This window comes from Apostichopus japonicus, chromosome 23, assembly GCF_037975245.1.
Source record: "Apostichopus japonicus isolate 1M-3 chromosome 23, ASM3797524v1, whole genome shotgun sequence".
Classification (NCBI taxonomy): Eukaryota; Metazoa; Echinodermata; class Holothuroidea; order Aspidochirotida; family Stichopodidae; genus Apostichopus; species Apostichopus japonicus.
Window position 1 is genome coordinate 3,070,389 of NC_092583.1, and position 20,988 is coordinate 3,091,376.

The 20,988-nt window shown below is 38.0% G+C and overlaps 1 protein-coding gene across 8 annotated transcripts in view; it reads left to right on the forward strand.

Moving 5' to 3' along the window:
* Nucleotides 1–20,988, forward strand: part of LOC139964834 (electroneutral sodium bicarbonate exchanger 1-like) — a 119,693-nt gene that overhangs the window by 37,768 nt on the left and 60,937 nt on the right. Inside the window, exon 1 of one of the 8 annotated variants that reach the window (XM_071966844.1) lies at nt 14,756–14,899. The exons of 5 other annotated variants lie outside the window; for them this stretch is intronic. In XM_071966844.1, coding sequence (XP_071822945.1) covers nt 14,825–14,899 — 75 coding nt within the window. In that variant the 5' untranslated portion in view covers nt 14,756–14,824. Of the gene's footprint in view, nt 1–14,755; nt 14,900–16,662; nt 17,466–20,988 lie in introns of those variants that run through there. 2 more of the 8 variants (XM_071966846.1, XM_071966845.1) reach the window with 2 other exon arrangements.

A 20,988-nucleotide genomic window follows, 5' to 3' on the forward strand; every position in this document is an offset into this window, starting at 1 on the left:
GGTTAGATGTGGCATAGGACCGGTTAGATGTGGCATAGGACCGGTTAGTTGTGGCATAGGATTGGTTAGTTGTGGCATAGGATCAGTTAGTTGTGGCATATGACCAGTGGGTTGTGGCATAGGATCGGTTAGTTGTGGCATAGGTTCGGTTAGTTGTGGCATAGGATCGGTTAATTGTGGCATAAGATCGGTTAGTTGTGGCATAGGATCGATTAGTTGTGGCATAGGACCGGTTAGTTGTGGCATAGGACCGGTTAGATGTGGCATATGACCAGTGAGTTGTGGCATAGGATCGGTTAGTTGTGGCATAGGTTCGGTTAGTTGTGGCATCGGATCGGTTAGTTGTGGCAAAGGACCGGTTAGTTGTGGCATAAGATCGGTTAGTTGTGGCATAAGATCGGTTAGTTGTGGTATCGGATCAGTTAGTTGTGGCATAGGTTCGGTTAGTTGTGGCATAGGACCGGTTAGTTGTGGCATAGGATCGGTTAGTTTTGGCATAAGATCGGTTAGTTGTGGCATCAGATCGGTTAGTTGTGGTATAGGATCAGTTAGTTGGGGCATAGGACCGGTTAGTTGTGGCATTGGATCGGTTAGTTGTGGTATAGGACCAGTTAGTTGTGGCATCGGATCGGTTAGTTGTGGCATAGGATCGGTTAGTTGTGGCATAGGATCGGTTAGTTGTGGCATCGGATCGGTTGCTGTCAAATCTATAATATCACAGTTTAGATACTCTGGCCTTCTAAGTTCAGATACTAGTTTATAAAAAGTAGAGTTTGCTTCAGATGCAAGCGAGTACATGTATAGTAGTTATTTTCAAGCCAAATGTTTGTAGGATAGGTTGATAGTGTTCAGTGTTAACTACTTGTAGGTTTGGTCACTTGTCTCTGTGGTATTATCTCAGGTCTTTCTACATTCACAATATACAATATAATACACTCCTTTGCAGAGCTGTAACCTGTACGGTGTTTGTCCTATTCTCTGTCCATATATCAATCTTCAGTATTATGTGCAGACTTATATGTTGCATACAGATGAATATTCAGATTTTGATATTTTCTTACCATTTGTATAAATATGTTTTTCATACATCCATTTGGATGCTGACACCAGAAAAGCCGTTGTAAGGTTCCATTTAGGATGTAAACAATAAGAATGTGAAATGCAATTAGATATACAGGAAACAACATTGAAGCCAACTCTAAATTGTTAACTTAATTTCCAGTTTGGCAAGAATATAATTCACTTCTAATTATGTTTTGGAAGCCAGCCTACAATAGGATTATAAATAGAAATCAATTGATAAAGAAGTGTGCCATTTGTGGCATAACTACTGTAAAATTGCATAATTTATTAATGTTATTTATAAACTTATCACACTGTATATCTGGCCAGTGGTTGAAGTCAACATTCTCATGAAAGGAATTTGTGAAATATCGTCAAATTTCTGTTGTGAGTAACAGTGATTGTAATGTTCATCACGTCCACAAAGTGAATTTGTTTGACACATTATGACATTGCCAAAAGGAATCCCTTACCTCTGTAGGATACAGTTTAGGCACAAAATTAATTTTGGCATGTTGAAGATCATCATCAACAAAAAACATGGTTGCCATTTAGACCAGGTTGTATTTCTGTACCACTTTAACAATTTTGAGAAAATGTCCTTTTTAAGCATGTGTAGGTCTTCAGGTACAGTCAGCAGCTTTTCCACTTAGACTAAATACACTGATATACTATTAGTTCAGTTCCTCAGTGCACAACTCAATAGGGAAAGCAATTAAGACTTTTATATAAACTCAAATGACATGTTTACAATGCATTAGTTTCAATACACTTTCAGTTTTAACACTTTACAAATTTGTCAAGGATAAATGTTTTGAGTTTAAATGTTTTAATGTCATTCAATGGTGCTCTGTAGTCTGTTGTTCATATGCAGTTGAAAGAACATATTTTGGGTGAGTTTTATTATGTCAGTAGAATTTAATATTGTTACAGTAGGCCTGCAACTGAGGAACGAACGCAATCATTAATTCAGCCCGAATGGGGGATCTCAGGGAATTAGCATATTTTACAGCTGAAAATCTTGAAAACCTGAAAAAAAACAAGGGCAATTTGGAATATTAATTGACCAGATACAAGCATTGGTCCATGCATCATAATGTTAGCCTTTGGTGATTTGACTTGATGCAAGGTAAAACATGCATTGACTGTGTGTACTTCCAAGTACAGACAAAAACATTAGTGTCCAAATGTTTCTGTCATTTACAGTATGCCTTACTGTAGGGAAATATCATTGATGATACACATCACTAAAAGTAAACCAATGTATGGTATGTTCAACAAACCACCCAGATTTATTGCTCCACATGAATCCGTGACCATGGCAACCATCTCAAGTTGTACCAGCTCGTCCTTCCGTTTCTCCAATTAGTTCTAGGTAAAGAAACACATTCCAAGAAGATTTTTCCAATTTCACAAAGTTCTGCTTTAATGTGCTGTAAACTTGAAATTCAATCAAGTTTATGCTAAGAGGAGAGAACATGAGAAAAGCAAAGTAATATATAGGTACATGTCGCATATATATGGAGTTTTGTTCAATATGTAAAGTAGATATGATGTAATAAGTGTGTGGTATAGTATTCCACGTAGTAAAGATTGACTATGTGCAACCCAACCCGAATGCATGCGAGAGGACCGTTCGATAATGTTTGATACAGAAGTTACGTTTCAGTAGCAACAATTTCGTACAGTACGTGAGATTTTCAAGGGTCGTCACTGTTTTGGGAGTGATATTAAAGCTGTTAGCACGATAATATTGCAAAGGGAAGTACGAATATATATTACTCTAGTGTAGTTAATTGGTGAGTTTCAATTTGTGGGGAGATGGGGGGGGGCATGGGTTTAAAAATGTGGGCTGTTGTGTAAAATGTATGCTGCTCCACCAAAAAGAGGTGAATCTGCTAGTCTTGAATCCCAGCTTGCAGTTCAGGAACAGAGGTAGGAATTAACTCTGAAATCAGGGTTTTAAACATGAATTGTAGGGTAAGAATTAAAAGAAATGATTAGCAGTGGACTTTTGAATTTACAGCTGACCAGACCAGCTATACCACCAGTAGGCTACGGTACATGAATACAGGTGATATCCCATAGCCTCAGACGAGCCGAAAGTTGAACAGTCAAAACTTAAAGGTTAAGATGACCAAGAAATAACCAGTTTGTAAAGAAGTAAATCTGCTCTACTTTAATAAATTCATTCCATCCAATTCTAGATCCATCCTTCAGTGAAGGAGGATTGACTAGAGCTGCTGTCTGCACAAACTGATTTAGAGAGAGAGAGAGAGTCCAGGGTGCTTTGAAAAGAATAACCAGCAAAAGTTACAAAAAAAAATACAAAAATTAGACCTCGGATTGCTAATCGTGTTCGCCGGGCATGGCTGCGTCCCGTTAGTATTACCATCAGTAGTAATTCGGATGGATAATAGATTCTAAAAATAAACTGGCCAGCTAGATCTAGATACCGAGGCACGGATTCATCGTTTATTTGTTATGTCTCACTCCGAAACAGAAGAGGGATGTCTATCTTCGCCTAAACCAGGAATAACAAATAAAGTAATATCCAATCAGGTAGTGTAATTCTCCAACAAAACTGCAACATCACTCCGTATCCCCTCGGGTCATAGACGTGGATTTCAAAATGCACATTTTGTACGTGCAGGAACGAGTCAGGGCTTTCTAAGATATGGTTTCTAGAAGTTGAAATATATGCAGTTGACTACGGGAATTGCCTCGGACTCTGTAAAGTAGTAGTGTGCGTGATATTCTGAGCTTGTGTGTAAACAGTCTCTTTCAGCTTCTCTCCTTCATTTCAACAGCTATATTGATTTTTTGGAGACATAATCGGGGGGGGGGGGGGGAGGAGGGCTTGTGCAGGGTGGAAGATAAGAGAGATATGAGAAAGATGGCAAATGTGTTGTTTCAGATGAAGAGAGGAAGGCACACAGCTCAGGCAGCAATGCTTTGATATGTTTATTAGTCAATGTAAGCGAACAAAATTCTTGAATTTTATCGTAATTTTAATCAGTTTATCGTTACACAGTAGCTGGTAATGATTTTTCCTCCTAAAACTCTCTACAGATGCCAAACTGTCATTCTTTATTTCTTTATTTGTGGTGCACAAATCCAGCTAACATCTTTTCCTTTTGATGAAAGAGACCTTGGTGATTACCGTTGTTACGAGGAAGGTTTTTTTTTTCTCAAACAGCAAAGAAAAAATCTTGCACAGTTTGGGAAGATATCCTACAGTAGTTTAAAAGGTCATGATTAGGGGCTGTTTAACAATTGTGTTGTAAATCTGTGAAGACTGTGATATCGTATTGCTCCTCCCCCAGGAACTGAATCTTACTTTCTCTTTGTTTTTTCTTCTCATATTTTCTAAGGTAGAATGTTAACTGTTGTTGCTGAAACAAAGACCATAATCTTAAGTTTCAGCAGTTGCAAAACTCCTCTCTATTACAGAACATAAATTATGTGATAATGAACAAGCCTAGTGTGCGAAGGAACATAAAGCCCTGTGGAGTCTCCTGAATGGAATAAAAGTTCTTCTTGGCAATTTGGGGGGGGGGGGTGAAGAGGTGGGGGAAGTTGTTAAGTGGAGTTATCTCGATCACATAGACACATGATTGTTGGGGTTGCTTCTCATGGCTTTGGAGGGTGGGGTGAAGAGGTTATTGTGGGAGGGGGAGGGGGGATGGTGAGTGTTGTTCATCAGAGTTAATGATGATGATTTAGTTGTTTCTCTTGGTTATAGAAGATGAGATGAAGAGGTTGTTGGGTGAGAGAGGGGGGGGGGGAGGAGGATGGGTGCTGTTGGTCAGAGGTCAGGTTTGGTTGCTACTCTTGGCTATGGATGCTCAGGAGAGGATTTGATGTTTGATGTGACTGACAATTTTAAAGACCAAATATGGAGGCAATTTTTGTTGTTGAGATTTTCCATTAATTTAGGAGTTTACATACCCATAATCAACATGTGTAAAAAATAATCTTCGAAAACCTACTATAACCCATCAAAAACGACCACGAAAATGGACATTTTGGGTAGTCACGTGACATGAACCTCTGGAATGTCTGAAAACAGAGATTGACCCAAAGGAGCCTCTGGTCACCGTGTGACGTCAAAGTTTGTATACCGCGAAAATCAAACGCTGATATAGGCACTGTTTGTACACAGATAGCGAACAATTGTACTGTTTTTGACTTCCAATTTCGAGCGTTTGAAAAGCTGTTAGCTTAAAACAAGAACACATGAAGGTTAACAACAAGTTTTAAGACAATTATAAGCAGAAATTTTAGTTAAATTGCTTATTTTATTAGCAAAATTTCCACTCAAATGGAGGCATCTTTTACATAGCATAGCGTCAATAGGTCCGTACGGTACAATATACTTACATAGTACTTACTCGTTTTAATATCCAAAAGTATACAAACACAGAAAAAGTATCCTGTCAATAAACAAATTTAGCAGTGAATATCCTAATCCACGCTTCTTGTTCAATCCTGGGCGAAAAACTACCGTGAGTCTGTGTAGTTCCATAGAGTTAGGTCTAGTTGAAACAGGCCTTGCCCAGTACTAACATCCCACAATCACAAGACAGTCACTAACGAAATAAAACGTCCGATCGCTACATACTACCGTTTTTATTCAACTCCTTGGACCATGCAGATGTCGGAATAAACAGAACGGACAATATTACACATGTATCAGGAACTCACGATACTGGAATACAACAAATGAAATAGATAAATCCTAACATGGCTATTTACACATGCTGTGAGCCAACGCCGGCGAGAGTTGTAACTAACTACCGTACATGTACTAACAATGCTATACCCTTGGCAGGGTATATACGGTCATCTCTTACAGTAAAGATATTACTGTCAATTGCGTGATATAATGTTACATGTAAGGACGTCCAGGGCGTGTTTACGGTCAATTTCACATTAGCTATGTCCGACCATGGTCCGACACAGCTATCGACAGTATATAATTTTCACAGAATGAGACATATGCAGCATACACAGAAGCAGGGTCATGCATGTGGACTCATGGGCATGAGATACTCCGGGTGCTGAAAAATCTTTCCGCGTGGATCTCAAAAAATTGATCCAAAGTCTGCGGCGTTTTACGTCGGTTCTTTTACTCGGAAATCTAAAAAAGCTGATGCTTTTGTTGGATGAGGTATAACTGCAACCTCCAACAACACAGAATTGTGACATTTTGAGGAAAAAGGAGTAATATCGTTGATGTTTTTGGCAGCTCAAGCATACGACTTTACACACTAAAAGTATAGTTGTGAGTGAGGTATACAAACGTTGACGTCACATGGTCACCTTATGTCTTAGGAATGTTTCAGGAATGTCTGAAATAGAAGCAGACTTTTCGTCCCATTTTTCACTTATTTAACGTCCGAAATTGGTAAAGTTAATTACAGCAATGTAATTGGAGTCAGTTAAGGATTACATACATGAAAAATGGTGGGATTTTATGTTCATCGAAAAGTCTCCATAGTTGGTCTTTAAAGATTGTTTGGGTTGGGATATAACTCAGTATGGTGTGGTATTTTGAACAGATACAGTACGTGTTGCTTCAGTCATTGTTATACAATATGGTACTACTACTGTACCCTGTGTATAATATGAGGATTTTTCAGGGGGATTCACTTGTTGATAGTGATTTCACTGACAGTCATTCAACTTAAATCACTCACGATTCACTCGGGTTGGGATATAACTCAGTATGGTGTTCAAGCATGGTTGTACATGAATTCACAGCATGTACTGTACTCCATCACCTCATATAACCTTATGCATTACCGTATTTACCTCGCTCTAGCATCTGGCAATTGTTTGTGTGTGTATATGGCCATCTCCCTTCCGTAATTGCCAGCCTCTTGTGCGAGCTTCGCTCTTCGTATCGCTCTTGATAATCGTTATCAATCTTTCTCATCCTATCTCTATCTTGATCATCGTCGCTTTTGATTCACCAGCTGTTCATCGGTTCAGCAATTGTTCGCTTTGGACTGCTTTTGATGGTTATATGTATGTCAGATTGCTACAGTAACTGTTTTGAAGATTTACACACTACTTCTGTGTGTAGTATCTGATCATTATTCGGGGGGATTCACGAACCGAGAGTGATTTTACTGTCAGTCATTCAACTCTCGAATCACTCCCTAACACAGTCAATGAGGAGAATCTCCAGCACAAAGGAGCCTCTATCCATTGCCATGCCACTGTATCTTTAAAGGCATTGAAGACTCACCCCAAACCGCATCTGAAAAAGTTAACTTTCTGTTGCTTGCAAGTGGCGTTTTGTTTGTGTCGCTACAAAACGCAGACAGTAATGAAACGTGATACCTTGTTATCTTTAGCTGGACCTGAGATGTCCATCGCTGTATCGTTTGTTTACTGTGCTGTGGGTATTGACCGCAGCCTTATGTACTGACTGTACACATTAGTGTCTAATCACGGACGGTAGGGCCTTTGAAGCTTTGAAACTTTTGGAATAGTTTATGTTTGGTATTGATCCTAAATTGTTTAACAGATACAGTCAAAGTTAGGCAGAGTTCTAGCCTGGATAAAGCACAGTTCAAGGATAAGAAAAAGAAGAAAAAAACCAGCGTTCGTAATAACGCATCTACTCTATTTATATAAATATGTAGCTATTCTCGTTGTCCAAAATATGGAGTTGAAAAATACAAGAAATGTAGCTATTCTCGTTGTCCAAAATATGGAGTTGAAAAATACAAGAAATGTCGGGAATGCTTCTTTAATTAAGGCTAAACTTGATGATGACATCTTGCTCCTTTGTGCAGACTAAATGTTCATGATAATTTTGTTTCAACAACTTTCAATCCAAGCGCAACATTTTGTTAACTTCAGGTGAGCGACAGAGCACCTTGGATATTGTTATTCACAAATCTATAACCATATTTTATATTATGATTGTAAACATATTATTGGAGGCCACAATGACGGCGGTCACTTATGTTCAGAATTCAACTAACAAGTTTACTGTCACCTCGAAAGCCTTTTCGTTTCCTGAGGCAATTTAATCGTCTAATTAAGCCACGGCTGCAGTTTAAAGTAGCTGATAGTTATTTTGGATGGGTAGAACTTCAAGATTATTAGTATAACACTTAAAAGCGTTTTTAGCAGTTGTCAAAAACTAAAATTTGGGGCTAAGTACTGTACTCTAATGATTTCCTTTGAATCTATGACTATTTGTGTCAAAAGTCAGTCTACTGATTGCACATTTAGCAATAGTCACGTTGGTTTAGCATCTACGCACAATTTTGTGGATATGTTTACATTTGCTCCTCTCATCAAAACGTTACTGATTAAACGGTTGAAAACTTTCCCACTCTTATTTTTAATGGAATTGTAGCTGCAACTCACTTGATGAAGGAAAAGTCAATCTTTTGTTTTCTATTCACTATAGGACCTGTTACTGAAAGATATTGTTTGTTTTCAAACCTACCCTTAGTCTGCCTCTTTCCCCTATCTCCTTTCCTCTCCACTTTCCCTTCCTTCAAAGGATTTTTTTTTTAAATTGTTACTCCATTTTTTGAAGTTGAAAACCCCCAAGACTTCATGGAATTGCTAAAATCTTCAAGAGGCTTCATATTCGGAAAGGGTATTTAGGGAAAGTCTAATATACAAGGGGAAAAAAATTAAATGTATGAAATTCTTAAAACACATTTATATTAGAAATCTGAGTGATAATGGATTGAAAATTGTTACAGCATCAAGCAATTCAGGAAAAAATATGCAAGTAAATTTTGCAAGTAAACGTTTTAATTGATATACGGATTGTCAGCTTCATGGGAAAAAATATGCAAGTAAATTTTGCAAGTAAACGTTTTAATTGATATACGGATTGTCAGCTTCATGGGAAGTACAGCGTTTCAAAATAGTGAAGTCCTGTGTGTCAGGAGAGGGTACCCAGGGAGCTCTTAATCTCTTCCATGTGCTGTTTGTGTGTGAATTATTACAATGGAATATTAATCAGCGTTGTTTGGCTAACTTGTTATCGAGATTAAAAGTTCTCAAGGAATTCTGTTATTGTAGTATCATTTTGATGCTGTTAATAACATTCCATGTTTATTTTGGTCTGTGCCATTCAGTGGGGATTTGCAGTAAATATTAATCTGATCCACTCTTGTGTGTACAATATTGTCCTTCTCAATTGACATTCATGAGTCTGGCAAAATGCCACTTTTGCTCCTTATCAACATTTAAACCTTGCACAGGTGGAGGAAATCTATTGCTGAAAGTATGGAAGTAAAATGTGAACTCTTTTTACATTATATTACATGAGGAGTGTGTTAGATACTACAGTATCCTAGCTCTCCTTCTTGATAACACCATGTAAAATATTGATTTCCTTTCTGTACTGATTGATCACCATCAGTCCCTCTTACCTGTCTCCTCGCTACTATTGCACTTTCCTCATCTACAGTACTCTACCTTGTCTGAAATCTGTGAAAACTCTGCCCATTGGTTAATATGCACCATGTCAAAAAGAAAAGCTGTAGCAGCTGCAAAAGTCCCTGCAGCCAGGCTGCAGCCAGGCTGCACCCAGGCTACATTAATATTAACCAATGTCAGAGATCTATCTCTGGCAGATCACCAGTGCCTATTGTGTGATAAGTACTGCATAGCATATAGGATTAACATCCTACACAGCCTGGCTGCAGGATCCTGCAGCCAGGCTGCAGCAATATTGCCCAATGGCAGACCAGCATTGCCTATTGTGTGATAAGTACTGCATAGCAGATAGGACTAACATCCTACACAGCCTGGCTGCAGGATCCTGCAGCCCCTTTAGGATCCTACTTTGGACACAGTGTGCGGTAATGATCACTTCACTTCCACCTGAAGTTACGACATTTCATGAGGTCTACATCATGTGCACATATTTCTTTCACTTAACATATTTTCAGACAGTTTTCAAGTCTCTTCCAATCATTCCAAATTCTACCCCTTGAAGTGTTTGGTTGAATTTCCATTCCCAATCCACAGGGAATAAAGTGTATAGAGAGGAAGGGCAGGTAGAATAGTGTAGTGTTACAAATCTCCAAACCTGTGTGATATCAGTACGGCTGAGCTTCATTCTCGGAGAAGCTCGGGTACATTATTATAGTAAGGTGTGTGTGTGGTGATTAAAAGTCTAGAGCTTAATTTTGGTAGTTAAACAGCAATCTGAGCTTAGTATTATTAATCAGAATCTTTAATATGATCCAGGTTGATTTTCATAACATTTCTGATCTAACAATGACTGACTCCAGACATCATACATAATGAAGACTTTTGTTGTGGTTTTTCCATTCATGGAAGCATTAGGATCATAATTGCGTACCTAGGTACGTACAATGAAAGAATAAATAGTTGGTACTGAATGGTTATCATGAAAGCAATCTCGTGTAGATATACATATACAGTATACTTGTTCATGCATTGTTCAATCAATTTCAAAACAGCAACGTCATTTGCCAGACTTACACTTGTCACCATGGTATTTTTCTGCTGGCATTGAAAATATAGAAAATTGCACAGTCACTGTAAGTGTGACTTGTGAACATAGGCATTTGTAACTGCTTTTATTTATTTTATTTATTTCAATTTTCAATGGTAAAACTCGTTTAGCGAGACCCCCTCCAAAAAAAAAAAAACTTTTTTTTATAGAGATCTTGCTTCAGATCTGTCTTGCTCATTAAACCAACATTTGGCCTTGAATCTGAAGCCATATAATCCCATTAAAAATGAAAATTAATTAGCATTAAATACTTCTTTTCGTTGTAAACAAGGGAATTAATGCAACGAAACCTTCTGTGACAAAATGGATCCTCTGTGCATTCCATAAACAACAGATTTTCTCCCAACAAAAGGGCTTTCTTTCATGTAAGAGTTTTGAACAACAGGGCACTCTTTAATATTGAAGAGGATGCTTTTTAATTCATGAAAAGAGGCAATTTTGATATTTTTTCAGTATTAAGCTGAAAGGCATACATCCTCCTGGCAATTCACTACATGGGTTCTGGAATATACATATAGATATAGGCCTGAGCTTTTTCTGCAAATTTTTTAACTATTATCCTAACACACTGTAGCATACGCAAATTGGAGCCTATACCGCAATTTTTTTTTCTGGATTTTTCATAAAGTTCCCAACAATAGCTTAGATAGTCTTTGGGACATCCAAGTCCCCACAACTTTCAGGCCCTAGGGGCAAACCCTGCTGGCATCACTGACATATGATCTGTCTTGACCATGAAATTGACTTGTATGCGACTAACTAAGAGTTGGTAAGACTTATCGATCATGATACATATGACCCGTCTTGACCATGAAATTGAATCTATATGACTGTTAAAGTACAGTAGGAGATGGTAAGACTCAATGCACTTCATGCAATCGACTATGTGACTAACTAAGAGTCTGGTATTGACTCATTTCCATTATACTGTATTATCTAACTTGACCAAGTGAAACTCAATGCATGGTGTATTATAACTGCCAGTAATCGCCTTTTTGACAGGCATCGAGAAGAACCATTACTTGCCAAGCAGGCAAGATTGATACACTTCATTATAGGTTTAATTTAGAGTAGCCAAGGGGCTGATTAATATATTCATCCTCTTAGGAAATCAACAGAATAGTCAAACAATCAAAGCCTGGGATGAAAATAATGAAAAAAAAAAAAGAATTATAATAATAATCATAAGGATAAGAATAAAAAAAAAAACATGAAATAAACGGAAGCAGTTACTTCCCAATGGGAAAATAGTTTGAAGACTTTGGGAGATATGCGTACTGTTTGATCAATCGATCGATGCTGATATATAAGTAAGTTAAAAACAGTTTTGAAATTATAAGAAATGGATAATTCACTGTCTAGCAACTAAAAACTGTCCAAATCAGCTAGAATATTTGCCAGATTGGTCGGCAAGTACAGGATCCATACATGTACAGTAGTATAATTTATAGTGGTCGCAACAAAACCTTAAAGGTATGCTGTATTGGCCCCATATATGCTAGATATTTAAATATGGTCACCTTTTGGTCAAAATTCTTCAACTGTTTTCATTACAACCTTCGAGGCAATTTTCTTCGCTGGGACATTCAGTCATCTTGTGTGTTCCCTTAAAAATGGTTGAGTACAATTTGGAGAGTAAAGACCTCCAGGAAAGTACATTTTGAAAATTTCTAGCAATTATAAGCGTGCTATAAATTGGGGCCTATACAGAGACCTCCTTTATGAACGTACAGTAAATGAAAGTACTGTTATGATGTAGTTTGCTTCAGTCGTGTTCATTCAGTATGATGCATGTACAAATGCCTCTTTGTTGGTTACCTGTTAAACTCATTGCTTCATTAAACCTGCATTAAACTTATGTAGAGACTAAGTGCTATTGTAGTTATCATATATGTACAGTATGTGTACAATGGTTCATATTTATGAGTGAAAAAATTAAATTGATAATGGACTATTTAAGGCTGGGGGAGGGGCGGGGGTTACTGTATTATATATACAGCCTTAGCATAAATAAGCGCTCATTCTAAAAAAACTGCTGTCATTCTTTCTAAGACTATCTTTGCCTATAGCCATCTGGCACAGGTGGAAAGACAAAAAAAAAAAAAGAACTTGATTTGATTATATTGAAAACATGCTGACGAGATATGGATTGTGGAACCCTATTACAAAAGCAGATAGTGACAAAATCATCTATAGATTGTAAGTTTAAAAACATCTAGACAGAAATACATTAAAGACGTATACATGTCCTGTACTGTCCATGTTGACCTGTGTTTCTACTCAGTATTCAATCAGTAATGGATTAATATTGTCTAATTTTGTATGTAGAAAGAACCAACTGTATGTTTGCATGACAACCACTTCCAAATATTTTAATCATTTTTCTAAGGTGGTTTGTTCATTCCTCCAAGGCGGTATGTTCATTTCTCCAAGGCGGTTTGTTCATTTCCACAAGACGGTTTGTTCATTTCTTCAAGGCGGTTTGTTCATTCCTCCAAGACGGTTTGTTCATTTCTTCAAGGCGGCAGTTTGTTCATTTCTCCAAGGCGGTTTGTTCATTCCTCCAAGACGGTTTGTTCATTTCTTCAAGGCGGCAGTTTGTTCATTTCTCCAAGGCGGTTTGTTCATTCCTCTAAGGCGGTTTGTTCATTTCTCCAAGACAGTTTGTTCATTTCTTCAAGGCGGCAGTTTGTTCATTTCTCCAAGGTGGCGGTTTGTTCATCTTATCAAGACGGTTTGCCGAACTGTTCATTGTTGTCATATATGTCGGTAAAGCTTTGTGGATGGTGTATGACAGATGTTCTTTTAATGTTATTGCAACTGTCATCTGTTCCATGGATACACACAAACCTGTAGCAGCTATACTGAAGGTACCCATTTCCAAACATCGCAAGATTCTTTGCAAACGTGACAGAATTCCCTACAATATAATGTATTACAGTACAGAGTTGACCCAGTTAACTAAGCAGTTAAGAGTATTGCATGCTCAGGTAATTAGCCCAAGTTGCATTTTTGATGGCATGTTTCACTTGACTTAAAGACTTACTGTTTACGTTACAGTACATATTTAATTTTTCTTTTCGCACCAATTTATCAAAAACAATTCATCAGTAACTATTGTGCATATTTTATGTGGTTTACACTATACTGCCATATATACATAAATGTAATGTAATCCTGCTGTGTTAGAATGAGATACTCTGTCCATGTGACCTTACACTCATTCCTCTGTGCCCCTCCCCATCCCCTCCACCTTCCTCCACCCCCTCCCCCAGACTTTTAATTTTAAAATAACAGTTTTGAACTAGTAAACTTGAAGGGAAAATAAAGAACTGGACAAAAAAGAAAGTTGTTGCTTACTAGTTTCTAGTAAAATGATGCAGTGCTTGACTTCTAGCTAATGATGCAACACCATTCCACCCCCTCTCCCGGCTCATGTGTACAGTACATGTACCTATTGTAAGTGTACAAACCAAAATGTTGATGTGCCATAATGATTCATTCTACTGTATATAGGACGGTACAGCTTCCCCATCCTTTAGCTCCCTTTTAATAGATCCACTAATTTCCCCTTACTTCCTTTCCATAAATCACCAGTCATTGCATTTCCATGACCCAACAAGACTGAGACTATCAAATTTCCTAAATATGATTTGCAAATTCTTGGCAATTATTTCACAATTGCACAATCATATTGTGTACAAAGTTGCTTTGTTACTAAGAGGTTATCGTAGTTGATTCATGAACGGTTCAGACCTTACAGTCTGACTGCCACCTGTAGTTAAGCCACCAGCTGTCGTCAAGAGGTCACAAGGTCAAGTACACAGGAGGTCACATGTTCAAGTAGACAGGACAATTAACAGATCGTCAAATTGTTCCGGATTTGTCATGATTAGGGGAAGTGCAGTGTATTACATATTTAAATGTGTCTCGATTGATTGGTGGCATGTGGAGTTTTTTCCCCTCCCGGTTAAAACATTCTTTAGATGGAAGCAAGCCCATTTGCTTGCACTATCTCAACTTCTCCCCTTGATTTGATCAGATCATCAAGATTTCAGCTCAGGCTATTTTCTTCGTTTACAAGCGTATCACTTTCTCTTGCATTAAAAGTTGTCACTTCTGCACATGGAATTAAAAGAGTGTTTGACATTTGGAGATTCGTGACATTTTCCTAAATTTTTAGAAAATTTGCAGGAGTTTATTGAAACATTGCATTTTTAATTTACAATCATGCTCCGATCGAGTCTTCGCAAAATCAATCCTGATCATGTCTCCGAATTTTCTAAGAAAGATGGATGGCTTCTGGTAAGATTTCTTTATTTGTTTTCCATAAATTGTGTCAATAATCAATGTTTCAACTGGAATATTTAATTTGATTGCGAAAATCATGACAATTTGCAAAATTAAAAATTGTGGCAAGCCCCGCTTTTATTAGATCGTCAGCAAGTTGTTGAACCCTGCCAGGGCTTGGTGCTAAATTTTGAAATGTTAACTTTTTAAATGATGACGTGGATCAGACCCCATATTTTGAACCCAGCAATAGACTGGGATTGAAGGTGGATCTAACGGGGGTGCTCGTTGTTAAATTCGTAAGTTAATGTAAACCCAGCTTGAGGTTGACTCGAGATCATTTGAGCGGTCACCTCTTTTTTCCGTCGTCGTTTGTTACGCATGTAATTTGACACAATAGTTGTATACAGTAAATTGGAAGCAGGGGTGTAAATCACACCCCCTTACGATTCCATTCCTTTACTTCAAGTTGACCAATCAGGCATAAGTTAACTGCAAAACTGTGTATAAATGATATTTGTATGATATGTACAAGAACCAATCGTAAAAAGATGCTTTTAAATATTTGAGGAAGTGAGCATTCAGTTATGTCCTGTCTGTGATTTTGACTTTACGTAAGTTACATGATAATAAATATGGTACCTTAACCTTTACACGGCTCTGCACTAACTCTATTTGAAGAGAAAACATTTAATCATTTTGATCATTAAGATGTAAAACAGTCTCCGATAATCGTGAGATTTCTGTTTGCTTGGGACTTTTACTTTTAAGAGAAATGACGTTTTCGGTCATCAGTTATCTATATCATGCCGATTAGTACAGGCAGAACTAGGCTCGAAAAATTCAGGCTATTTACTGGCTAACTGTCAGCGAATTTTGCAAACTAGCCAAAAAAAGAAAAGAAATGGGCACTTGCATTTTTCTGTCAGTATTGAGACATTAGGAAAAAACACATGATATGTCAGTAATACAGTCATCATTAATAAACCAAAGTACAATTCTAAGCCTGAGAACTAGTAGCAGTGCCAAAACACCCCAATAGACTTTTGGACCTAAGTTTCACTGCATTTCTCCTTCCTGCTCCTCCTTTCTACCTCCCCCCTCCCCCTCCCCTTCCACTAGTGGTGATTTGTACAAAGAAGAAAAAAGCGCCGCTTGTGAACATCCACTGTGTGTGTAATATGAACAGCAAGTACAGTAGTTGATTATAAATCTATGCAAAACCACACATTTTATTTCCTGTTTTTATAATATCTACTGTAGAGTTGCACCTACTACCAGTTTGCATTGTAAATTGGCAGAAGTCCTTGCATGTGCTGGTATCAAGCACTACGAAGCTCTTTAACAGTTCAAGTTAATATACCTCAAAATTTAAAGAAACAAGAGAGGTGATTTACAGTGTCTGTTTTGCTTAACATTATATCCATCAAACATTGGATACCAAACTATTTTACCCTTCTGCCAAGAAGTGATAATGATAACCTACAGTGTAGTACCATCTTTACACAGTTTGTATAGAATCTGTCACATTAACCCAGTATAAACCTCAACACATCAGAGCTTCTTGCCTTTGAGAAGTAAACTCTCTAACAACACTTTGGAAAGATGAAATCACTATATTTTATATTCCCCCCGTAAAGTGTCAGGTAGATTATTAATAGTAGTCTGCAAGAGCCCTCTGTCGCAGCAACACAAAGTAGAGACCCATTTCAATTGGTTCTCCCCAGTATAACAATAACTGATGCGTAGATGCTATGTGAGACAAATCTTGGCTGGGTGGTGACATTAACGAGGGTTTCTAGGATCAGCCCTGACGACAGAACCAACGATCGTTTTGGCCGCAGGATTCACAGCCTAGTCTTGTTCAAATACTGACTGACTTATCACATTGGCTGTGTTTATCAAAGCCATTTTATCCGCTGTGTAAACATCACCTTTTTTAATAAATTAATACTCTGTGTCGGTAATTCATAGCAGACTCTCAGCCGTTCATTTCTATTCGTGGACTTCATACTTTGCCGTGATCGTGTCCATACAGTCAGCTGATGATAAACTGGTCGGCGTAGTCCAAAATCCATTTATTTTGCTGCTGCTGCGAATTTGGTTTATGGTCTTCAAGAGAAGCAGGCCACTTTTGAAAAAAACACTGCGGAAAATTACGTCTCGTTTCGAAGCAAAACTGGCTTTAATTGATGGGATTTTAAGGTTAGGCGAGGAGAGATAGACAGGTTGACAGAATTTTTGTCATTTATTTTGGCGCTCTTAATTAGGCTAAGCACACAACGCGTGATATTCAACGGTTGTGAACCAGATTCCACTCGTCAGTGATTTACAGATTTGCATCGATGTGATCGGATTAAGATTCGAGCAGTGGATTTAATTTGAGAGAGAGAGTGAGAGAGGGAAAAAAAGGCCGTTCTTATACCTACAATGACACTCTGTAAGGAATGTTTAAATACTGGAAATAGAATTTGCTGCGTATTAGTTTGAAATCACTGCCAGAGATTGTACCGTGGTTGCCATGGATGAGTTCAAAGGTCGAACAGGAAGGAGCAGCGTTAAGAAAGATCCAAGGAAAGAGGTTTGTGGATCTATCAATTAAAAGCAGGATTTAGAGCTTTTGGTTATTTTGCTAAATGATAACAGCAGTTTTTTCTGCATTATGGGTAAAAGATCTACTGTAATGAAGCAAAAACTGCATCGGTGCCTTTCGTTTCGTTGTCTTGTAGAGGGAGGGGATGGGGAGGGGGGATGCATCAGGTTTCAAAATCAGTTGAACCTGATGTAATGTTCAACACCAAGCACAGGGTCTGATTTTTAATGTGGATCATTCCGTGTCAAATCACGGATGGCTGTTGCTGCATCCTCTCCAAAAATTCCCAAATTTGTTGTATGATTGGAACACCATAATATAAGCATATTCTGAAAATTTCAGTTGCATTGCTTCACAATTGGCCGATTTATCACACTTTGAAATTCTGCAATTTGGGCGCCACTGTGGCATTTGGGCATTTTCTTGACTTTTGAGGTCTCATTTCTCAGCAAAGATGTCGAACTACAACATACTCTAAAGTTTGGTGATTTGATATGGAATGACCCATGTAAATGAGGCCTTAGTGGAATAACTTGCAACTGAATCAAATAGAGAATTACACTGCAGATCAAACTACTCTATTTAGCCTTTAGTAGACATACATGATCACAGAAATTTACAATAATGCATGTTTGGTATGGATGTCTTTCATGAAATGACATTAATTTGTCAATTCAGTTGATTCACTTATTTCACCGTTTTTATCTTAAGGGGGATTGCCGAGGGGGGGGGGGGTGAGGGAGGTAAAGGATATCTTGTTACCACATATCCTTCCAATTTTAGGTGCTGCAGGAAAAAGCAACTAGAAAAATTTGTTGACTAATCACAACCAATTTTAAATAACTTGACCTTAAATTATGTCGCACAGTGCTGTACACTGTAGCTGTTATTGGTATTGTGTTTATTGGATATTTGGCAAACACTGAGAACTCCTGCTGACATTTGAGTAGATCTGCATGCATGAATACCGGTGAAAATTAATTTATGATAAATTAATAGTCTATTACAGGATATACCATGCTGATATCTTGCCAAACGTTCACCCTAATTGGACGTGAGAATATCCATTTGTATGTATTCATAGCATGTGACCAGACATGCAAGTGTAATATGTGAACGGTATGGAATAATAATTACAGTGTATATTATCCATCATCGGTGTAACAGGAGATGTTCTGTGGTTTGAGTGGGGGTTTTAAGCATTAAATGATATATGTGACACCCGTCCCTTTATAATTTTAATATATCACATTCTAAAATATGGAAGTTATATTGCTTGTAAGGGTGACAGACTGACAGTATTAAAATGGGATATATCTGACCACTTTTTGTCATATTGCACATTTGCATACCTTTGTACGCATGCTGTGGATGATCTCATGAAAATATAAAGATGAAAAGTCAGTGGTTTCTTTGTCAAGGGTATCGTCCAGTGGTGGAGTTGGAGTTAAAGTCGAGGGCAACACAGTCCAAAGCAGTTTCTCTGCTAATGATGATGATGATGATGATTTATTTGTTTCAACACATAGTAATACAAGGTGAACAAGACAATATAACTGCAAATCTGAGACATGTCAGATTCTAAGACATGGCTGGCCCAAGAAAGTGGTTTCAAGTCTCAATCAGGAAAGTCCTGGAATAATAAAAATTAACTTTATTTCTTTGCCTGCCTACCTGTCTCATCACAACATCAGCACTCTTGGTCTACGGTGCCTTGAAAGAACTGGTGCATTTTAGCAATCAATGTACCACACCATTTTGGTCATTGAACTTCCTGTGCATTCTACCACCCAAAGCGCTCAAACCACCCTTTTTTCAAATAAAATTATCCGTTCAAGTGTTTTGAAACTGACAATAATCTAACCTACTGTAATGCAATTCTGGTCGAGGATATCATCGAATTAGATCAGTACATGCAGACAAATATATGAAAGAACAATTATCCAAAGTACATTATAGTTCATCTAGTTTATGCAGGCAAGTTCATGAAATTTGTATGCCTTGCAAGCATAGTTCGATCTTAGTGGCTTTTACAGAGCTATGAAATGCCTCTCATGAATACAAAATTTTAGCAAACCTATCTGTAAATAAACTTGTAGCTAGAAGATTAAAGCTATACTAAGGTACTACATACTGTAGCAGCAAAAGCAGGTAAAAGTTCATTTCCAAATATATATTTGTTCTTTTAAAAGGTACAGTTTCCTCTCAATTGACATCTCAAAGTCACCCACACCGTACAAATTCCATCTACAATTTTGAACCCCCCACCCCCCCTCCTAACTGACATGTAATTTGCTGCTCTGCGCCTTTCGACTCTCTCTCTCTCTCTGTAACAGTCAGTCTATACTCAAGGTGTAAAACACACCTGAGAAGATACAGTACTTGATTATAAATGCACGGAAAGAAGGAGTTTGAAGATTTGAAATGATATTACTGTTTAATTCTCGAACCGGCTCAGATGTTACCACTCGAAACCTCGAAAAAATGTGGTTCATACAAGACAAAAGTTTGGTTTACTTCAGTCTGGTCGGGAGACTCATTCCTGCAGATGTCTCCCTCTGACGTCAGTCAGGGAATTGAGCTGCCTCTCTCTGGATATACCTGTCAATATATCTTGCTTTCATTCCTTAAAAAAGATGGTAATTTAATCATGAAATCCTTCTTAAAATATACTTACAGTACTACAAAGCCAGTTCTTCATCTATAGGTTTTTGTTTCTGTTCAGTCTATCAAAGTAACTACTGTAGGTGAGAGCCATGCAAAGGTGGGTTAATATTTTCTATTTTATGTCAAAAGGTGACTTTGAGATGATATGAACATTGTATTTCTGAGTGAAAACTTTTTTCAACCAGGTTATGTTTTAGATGATGAATCAGGTCATTTTGTAGAAAATATTCATTTGTTTTTCTTGAGGGTGGGGTTGGGGGCAATGGGGGTGGGGGAGCATGCTTCATTGGCAAATACTTGACGTCATAATCTGTACATGATCTATATACTACCAGCCATGGCCATGTACACAAACATTTGTGGAGTTAATGGTTAATGACCTTTTGGAGGAGGGAGAGGCAGGAGGAAGGGATGGGAGGAAAGAAACTTGGAATTGGAATATATACACCACCAGGCCAAGTACATTTTCCCTTTCTCTCCTCTTATCTTCCACTTTCCCTGTTTTCTTTCCCTCTTACCCTCCCCACCCCCTGACTTCTCCCCTTCCCCCACCTCACGACTTCTCCCACGAACCTCACTTGATTTGTGTGAGGATCCATCATGGCTCACCTCTGCTCACTATTAAGATTCTAAGTGTATATAGATCGGGCAGTTTTGTACTGTAATAATTGTAACGTGTGTGCGGTTAGTATTGTAATTTAGTAATATTGGATGGATACAGGCCGCGAGACCGAAGGTCCGCGAGACCGAAGGTCCACGAGACCGAAATTAAAAAAGGTCCGCGACACCGAAGGTCTTCGAGACCGAGGTCCGCGAGACCGAAACTATAACTAGACCCACGAGA